At 49.4% G+C, this 8,137-nt stretch overlaps 1 protein-coding gene across 2 annotated transcripts in view; it reads left to right on the plus strand.

Moving 5' to 3' along the window:
• The window catches only part of LOC121274722 (reticulon-3-like), a 66,686-nt gene extending 59,345 nt beyond the window's left edge, over window positions 1-7,341 (plus strand). For both annotated transcript variants that reach the window (XM_041182057.1, XM_041182059.1), the window contains 5 exons: window positions 4,202-4,409; window positions 4,843-4,981; window positions 5,316-5,385; window positions 5,680-5,726; window positions 7,279-7,341. In XM_041182057.1, coding sequence (XP_041037991.1) covers window positions 4,202-4,409; window positions 4,843-4,981; window positions 5,316-5,385; window positions 5,680-5,726; window positions 7,279-7,341 — 527 coding nt within the window. The remainder of the gene's footprint in view (window positions 1-4,201; window positions 4,410-4,842; window positions 4,982-5,315; window positions 5,386-5,679; window positions 5,727-7,278) is intronic.
• The last annotated feature ends 796 nt before the right edge of the window (window positions 7,342-8,137 follow it).

Below are 8,137 nucleotides of genomic sequence, written 5' to 3' on the forward strand. Positions count from 1 at the left end.
GCTGTGTGACAGGAAGCAAAGAGTAATGGTCGAGGGGTTTTTTTGTGAAAGGAAAGCAGTTTCCAGTGGCGTTCCACAGGGCTCAGTGTTTGGGCCCTTGCTGTTGTCATGTATATTTATGATTTAGACTTAAATGTGGGAGGCATGATTGGGAAATTTGCAGATGACACAGTAATTGGCGGTGTAGTTGATAGTGAAGGGGATAGTTGTCAACTCCAGAATGATATCAATGGTTTGGTTTTGTGGGTGGAGAAGTGGCAAATGGAATTTAATCCGGAAAAGTGTGAGGTAATGCATTTGGGGAGGGCAAACGAAGCCAGGGAATACTCAATAAACGGGAGGATATTGAGAGGGGTTGAGGAAGGGAGAGACCTTGGATTGCATGTCCACAGGTCCCTGAAGGAGGCAGGACAGGTGGATAAGGTGGTAAAGGAAGCATATGGAATTCTTCCCTTTATTGGACGAGGTATTGAATACAACAGCAGGGGTGTAATGATGGAACTGTATAAAATGCTGGTTAATATGGAGTTGTGTATACAGTTCTGGTCACATTACAGGAAGGACATCATTGCTCTGGAGAGGGAGCAGAGGAGATTTACAAGAATGTTGCCAGGGCTTGAAGGTTGCAGCAATGAGAGATTGGAAGGGTTGGGGTCCTTTTCTTTAGAACAGGGGAGGCTGAGGGGTGACTGAATTGAGGTGTATAAAATTATGAGGGGCCTAGAGAGGGTAGACAGGAAAGACTTGTTCCCCCTGGCTGAGGGGTCAGTTACCAGGGGGCACAGATTGAAGGTGATTGGTAGAAGGATTAGAGGGGACATGAGGGAAAACCTTTTCACCCAGAGGGTGGTGGGGGTCTGGAATTCACGGCCTAAATCGGTGATTGAGGCTGAAAGGCTCAATATTTAAAAGGTAACTGGATCTGCACCTGAGGTGCTGTAAGCTGCAAGGCCACGGACCAGGGGCTGGGAAGTGGGGTTAAAGTGAGTGACTAGTTCCTTTTCTTCACTTTTTCTGGCCAGTGTAGACACGCTGGGCTGAATGGCCTTTTTCTGCACTGTAACTTATCTCTGGTTTGATGGTTTCTTGGTAGGTGCTGACAGAATTGGCATTTGCTGTGATGCCCTACAGTGTTGGATAGCCCGATATAAAGGGTGACCATCTGGGCTGAATAATTGTGAAACTGTACTGCAGCGTGAGCTGGCACCTGATGGGAGGTGGGTGGGCAAAAGCGATGGACCTTTTCTCTGGTGTGGTTTTAATTGCAAAGTGTCCCTCAGTGGGTGAATGGTGTGGGCACAATTCTGTGCAGCTCGGTTTGTCAAACTGTTCAGTGATAACTTGCCGACGCTCTTGGGTGAATGTCAGAGATACAGTCTGGCTTCACATAAAGGCTGCAAAACCAGGCTCACTTTTACAGGTTGTTGGGAGGTGTGAAGGGGCTGTATGCCCCCCTGTCCCTCAAATGAGCTGCCTTTTTACTTTAATGTGTTTCTGTCCCCTTCTACTGCTCCCACTCCTCTGAATTCTGTAATTGTCCCTGTAGCTTTTATTCATCACTCACCTCTCCATTGAGTAACTGTCCCTCAGATCTGTGCTGAGTTACAAGCTGAGGGCAAGGAGCTAATTTTTAGTGTTTTTTTTTCCCTGTTTAAAATACTGGATGGCACAAACCTGCTCCGCTGTGCCACTGTGTGGCCAAAGCCTGCAACTACACCGTGATGGGGAACTGTTTACATACAAACTTCCATTCCAAATGCTTACCTCAGCAGATTCAAAGTGTTAGCAAGTGTAGTAACATCATGAAGTGCAGAATATCATCAATTTCCCTTGCGATGAGGAGTTGAGACTAAGCTGTAAGGTGGAGTGAAGTGAGCAGAGAATGTTTGGACCAGGAATTGTGGATGTGATTAACCCCACATTTTAGAATTATAGATTCTGTATTATAAAGTTCAGTGTCCATGTTTGAATTAGGAAACTGCCTATTCTCAGTACTGCACGCTGTCAATACATCTTCCTCCTTGATGGTGGCACTGGGGTGCCTCCACTGTTCAGATTGTGTCATTACAACATGACCTGTTTACATAGGAAGTTTATATGATAAATGCACTGGTGGGAATTTATAATGGTGGTGGGGTGGGGTGCTGCGCTGTCGATGTGTATGCATGTACAATTTATGATACTCTAGACTCGGATGAAACATGGGGTTACTGGGGTCTCTCCGCTCCCCCTCAGAATTGTTTAGCACTGATTAAATTCGGACCCGGCATTTTGTGCTGTTTCCCTGATGCAGTAAGATGAATAGGGTGTGTTGTCCCCAACACTGGGCCTTTACACTTCCAGCTTTGCTCACAAACCTTGGGTTACCTCCCAAGGGCCATTCTTGCCTCTGCACCTCCCCAGAAACCTACCTACTGAAGCACCATTCCTGTGGTTAATGTGTGATGCTCTGACTGCGGGGGGAATTGTGTGATGTACAGGGACTGTCTCCACTTACACTCTTGCTTCAAAGGATCCTGACCAAGAGGCTTAGATTTGGGACAGATTCTGACCCAGTCAGTAATCTTGTTTTTACAGACCGTGTGAATGAGCTGTTTGTGTGTGATCAGCAGATTGTATCACCCACTTGCAGTTATCCAGTGACCTGCTTTGCCCTCTGGGGCCTGCATCAATAGCAGCTTTGATGGGCTCTGCCTCTGAAGGACCCCCATTGTTCTCCCTCACTAACCTGTCCCAGCACGAGTCTTTTCCCCAGGAGTGACCTGACATTAATGCCTTAACCATCAAGACCTCAAACAAACAAACAAATATTCATTTTTACAGGGCTGGGGTGAGAGGGCTGGCTGTATGACTGGGACTCTACGCTTAGCAGCTGGAGAGACTCCCTAGTCTGCTGATAAGTTGGTTTATGTTAAAGCCATAGGGAATGCCTTTGTATTGGTGCCAGTTGTTTAGTATCTCTCCCCCCACCGGTTGAAGAGTGTTTGTTGGTGCCTGTGTGTATTGTGGCTGCCAGGGTTCTGATGCATGACTCAATGCCTTCATTGTCTGAAGTGATAGTGATGACAGCATTGAGGAGTTCCTCACCACACCCTTTCTCAGTGTTAACACTTAATGGATCTCCAGAATATTAATTCCCACCCCCTGGAGGCCGCATGTGTAATTGCGCTGCCCAGGGAGGATCACGTTTCACCTGCTGGTCACTGGGGGGATGATGGATATCACCTCCACCCTGGGGAGAGTTCGGCATTAGTCCCCTCTGGGCTGGCAGTAGAAAATTTGACCTCAACCAACTCCCAAAGGAGTTGTCCATGACATCTCTTCTTTGCCTCCACCTATCACTGGCCCCCTATCCAGCTCTAGCTGTCCCACCCCCCTCTACCAGCTTATATTTCACCTCATTTCTCCATTTCCTCAGTTCTGTTGAAGGGTCATACAGACTCGAAACGTTAACTGTATTCGTCTCCGCAGATACTGTCAGACCTGCTGAGTTTTTCCAGGTATCTTTGTTTTTGTCCCAAAGGAGTTCCCATTTATTGTTCCCTTTATTAATTGGTGTGGCCTGCTATCTGTGTGTCTTACGCAGGAACATTGGGTGAGGATGAGATTAGACTGTAATGTGCCTCCCACTGTGATCAGATTTTCTGCTAGGATTTAGATTGAATGAGTGTAGGCAGTGTTTGAGTGGGGGCTGAAGGGCTGTGGGGGTTAGTACGGTGTGAATGGGACAATGCAGCCATAAGCAGCTCAGTTGGCGACTCCTCATGTGTGATCCAAGAGAATGAGCGCTCCCAGACTAATCGACAATGGGGAGCATCACCATCAAACTTTCAAAGAAGCAAGCTGGATTGGAGAGTAGAGTGCTGATCATCTTTCCTTACCGATTATATATGTTCGGAGAGTCTAATCTCACACCCCATGATCCTTTGTTTACCCCACCTGAGCAGATCTAAATGGGGGTATGGGCGGGCTGTATGTTAACTCGAAGGGAAACAGTCCCAATCACACCTCTGGTTTGAGTTGGTCTTGGGCTGACAGTGATGGTGGAGTTTGGGAGTAGATGGGGCAGGGAGTGGTGGAGAATGATTACCTCCGTGTGCTGGGGGAGGGATTGAGGGTAGGATATGAGGGCTGCCAGAGTCGCAGCTGTCGCTCACCGTGATGGACACTGTTTCATTCTGTCTCTCTGTTTCACCTGCAGTGAAGGATCTGATCTACTGGCGTGACCTTAAGAAGACGGGGGTTGCGTTTGGGTCAATTCTGACACTGCTGGTCTCCCTGGCGGTGTTTAGTGTGGTCAGCGTGTTGGCCTATCTCGTGCTGGCTTTGCTGTCTGTCACCATCAGCTTCCGCATTTATAAATCTGTTGTCCAAGCTGTGCAGAAAACCAACGATGGAAATCCTTTTAAGTAAGATGGCCTGCCACACAGGGTTTTGTTGGGGGGGGGGGTGGTGGAGGGGGGAAGGTGGCTGTTGGTATTGGTTTGTGTATCTTCTCCTCTGCCCTTGGGAGAACAGTGTGACCCAGCGGAAGGATTCACAGGCTGATCGGCACTTTGCAACCTTCCAATAGCCACAGCCAACTTCACGGGATATTGGGCTGTGGAGTAGTGGGACATCCCCTCCCAAGGAGCATGCTTTAAGATTTCCTCTCCTTGCTGGTCCTTTCACTTGTTCTGCAGTTTGCCCTGTCCCCACCTTGAGATTTGTCTCAGTCCATGGACTGACCTGAAGATTGTGTGAGAATCGCTTGGGTTTGTAGTGCCATAGCCTTGCTGATGTGTCTGATTGATATTGATATTGCTGTGACAGTAATGGGATCTTCCTTCACTCTCTGTCCAGGGCTTACCTCGAGCTGGATGTCACCCTGTCTGCAGAGACTTTCCACAAATACTGCGACACTGCCTTTACCCACCTGAACCGAGTTCTGAAATACCTTCTCCAGCTCTTCCTAGTGCAGGATCTGGTGGATTCCCTGAAGGTTTGTAACCCGTTTTTGAAATGAAAGCTGGCCTGTGTTAAGCTGAGGCTGTGGTGGTGAAAATGAGGATGGGTTTGCAGTTGGGCTCGGCTATAACAACTGGCCATGGTAAATTAGCAGCAAAAAGTGGGATTTCTGTTCCTCCTCCCTCTCTCTCTCTCTCTCTCGCTCTCTGGATCTGGCACACAAGTTGCCTCACTGGCTGTTATAGTGTCCATCCTTTGCTGTCCTGATAGTGTGTGTCCCAGTTTCCTGGAGTTATGTGTGGGGCTGTTTGGGAAGTCCTGAGCTAGATGGCATGTTCTGTACTGACATTTCCCATTTCTCACCACAGCTTGCAGTTGTGATGTGGCTGATGACTTACGTTGGAGCAGTTTTCAATGGGCTGACGCTGCTGATTCTAGGTAACGTTCCGGAACAAACAGTTTGGGGTTTATTTCGTCTGTAACTTGACTGAGTAACGTGCATTTTGTAATTTGGCACGGGGTTAGACTATTCACCTTGTGGCCCGTACAGCTTGATGAACAGTCCATCTCCGGAGTCGGGGCTGGGAGTGGTTGGGGGTAGGGAGAGATTGTGTACCGACTCGGTTTCTCTCCCTTGCCTGGAGCCACTGGAGCCTGTGAATCTGGTCAGGATGGATGTGACCACACGCTCTGCAGTTTGTTCTGACTGTTTCTTTTCTCTGCCTTTTCCAGCTGTTCTATTAACCTTCAGTGTTCCAATCATCTATGAAACTTACCAGGTAGGTTCCCGGGCACTGTGGGAGATATCGATGACCCAGGGTTATTCCCTCAACGCCTGTCCCATGTACTCGACCTGCACCCATTGATCAGTGAGGGGTCTGGCAGTCTGGGCTGAATCTTTCTGGCTGTTGCTTCGTCTTTCAACCCAGGCTGCCTGTTGGTGCTGAAGGGGCAGCAGCTGAGTGCTGCTTTCTTAGGACTGAGGATTTGAAAATGTCTGTGTGTGCGTCTGCGTGTGTGTGTGCGTCTGCGTGTGTGTGTGTGCGTTTGCGTGTGTGTGTGCGTCTGCGTGTGTGTGTGCATTTGCGTGTGTGTGCGTCTGCGCCTGCGTGTGTGCGTCTGCGCCTGCGTGTGTGTGTGTGCGTCTGCGTGTGTGTGTGTGCGTCTGCCGTGTGTGTGTGTGCATCTGCGTGCGTCTGTGTGCGTCTGCGTGTGTGTGTGTGCGTCTGCGTGTGTCTGCATGTGTGTGTGTGCGTCTGCGTGCGTCTGTGTGTGTCTGCGTGTGTGCGTGTGTGTGTGCGTCTGCGTGTGTGTGTGCGTTTGCGTGTGTGTGCGTCTGCGCCTGTGTGTGTGTGTGCGTCTGCGTGTGTGTGTGCGTTTGCGTGTGTGTGCGTTTGCGTGTGTGTGCGTCTGCGTGTGTGTGTGCGTTTGCGTGTGTGTGTGCGTTTGCGTGTGTGTGTGCGTCTGCGCCTGCGTGTGTGTGTGCATCTGCGTGTGTGTGTGCGTCTGCGTGTGTGTGTGCGTTTGCGTGTGTGTGTGCGTTTGCGTGTGTGTGTGCGTCTGCGTGTGTGTGTGCGCCTGCGCCTGCGTGTGTGTGTGCGTCTGTGTGTGTGTGCACGTCTGTGTGCGTCTGCGTGTGTGTACATGTCTGTGTGCGTCTGCATGTGTGTACACGTCTTTGTGCATCTGCGTGTGTGTGTGTGTGTCTGTGTGTGTGCATGTGTGTGTGCGTCTGCGTGTGCGTCTGCGTGTGCGTGTACATCTGTGTGTGTGTGTGCATCTGTCTGCATGCGTGCGTCTGTCTGTCTGCGTGCATGTGTGTGTGCATGTGTCTGTGTGCATGTGTGCATCTGTGTGTCTGTCTGTCTGCATGTGTGTCTGTGTGTGTGTGTGTCTGTCTGCGTGTGTGTCTGTGTGCGTGTGTGTGTGTGCATGTGTCTGTGTGTGTGTGTGTGTGTGTGTGTGTATCTGCGTGTGTCTGTGTGTGTCTGTGTGTGTGTGTGTGTGTGTGTATCTGCGTGTGTCTGTGTGTGTCTGTGTGTGTGTGTGTGTGTATCTGCGTGTGTCTGTGTGTGTCTGTGTGTGTGTGTGTGTGTGTGTATCTGCGTGTGTCTGTGTGTGTCTGTGTGTGTGTGTGTGTGTTCTCCCTGGAGTTTCTTGTGTGTGTATGTGGGAAGGGCATTGGTTTGAGAATATGCGGTTACTAAGGGTCTGAGTGCTGGGATACCCTAGTATTCCATGTACCTGAGATTAACAGAAAGTGGTGTCGGATTTGCTTAAATATAAACTTTTCAGGAGAAACCATTAATATTTGTCTCCCTGTTTTTTCAGACACAGATTGATCGTTACTTTGACCTGGTTCAGAAGCAGGTGTCCAGTGTTGTTGGGAAGTGAGTATTGGTTAAATCCTGAGAACAGTCTCAAAATGAGTCTGTGCAAGAGTTTAGAAAAATGCCACCAGCGGGGCTAAAGCTACGTATTGCCCCAAACCCACCCCACCCCAGGATTCTGGCTGGTGCGGGTGAGGGGACTAAATTTGCTCTGAGGTAGGTCCGACTCCTGGTATCTGACCCAATGTACAAGGTGAGTGTCTGCACACTGCCCTTGTGGGAGTGCCGTGGACAGAATGATCGCTGAGCACAGGCAGCAATCAGGATCCAACAGAGCCCAGTAACCCCCACCCCACATCAACATCCCCCGCCCCCCAACCTCAGCTCAGGTTGGGCAAGTTTCCATGGCCTGAAAATCACAACCTGGACGTTCCCTGCTCCTCAATACCTTCATGTGTGAAGACTCTGTATTGAACAGGCTTCAGTGTGAAGACTGTATTGAACAGGCTTCAGTGTGAAGACTCTGTATTGGACAGGCTTCAATGTGAAGACTGTATTGAACAGGCTTCAGTGTGAAGACTCTGTATTGGACAGGCTTCAGTGTGAAGACTGTATTGGACAAGCTTCAGTGTGAAGACTGTATTGGACAGGCTTCAGTGTGAAGACTGTATTGGACAGGCTTCAGTGTGAAGACTGTATTGAACAGGCTTCAGTGTGAAGACTCTGTATTGGACAGGCTTCAGTGTGAAGACTGTATTGGACAGGCTTCAGTGTGAAGACTCTGTATTGGACAGGCTTCAGTGTGAAGACTGTATTGAACAGGCTTCAGTGTGAAGACTGTATTGGACAGGCTTCAGTGT

Source organism: Carcharodon carcharias (assembly GCF_017639515.1).
Source record: "Carcharodon carcharias isolate sCarCar2 chromosome 37 unlocalized genomic scaffold, sCarCar2.pri SUPER_37_unloc_2, whole genome shotgun sequence".
NCBI classification, from domain to species: Eukaryota; Metazoa; Chordata; class Chondrichthyes; order Lamniformes; family Lamnidae; genus Carcharodon; species Carcharodon carcharias.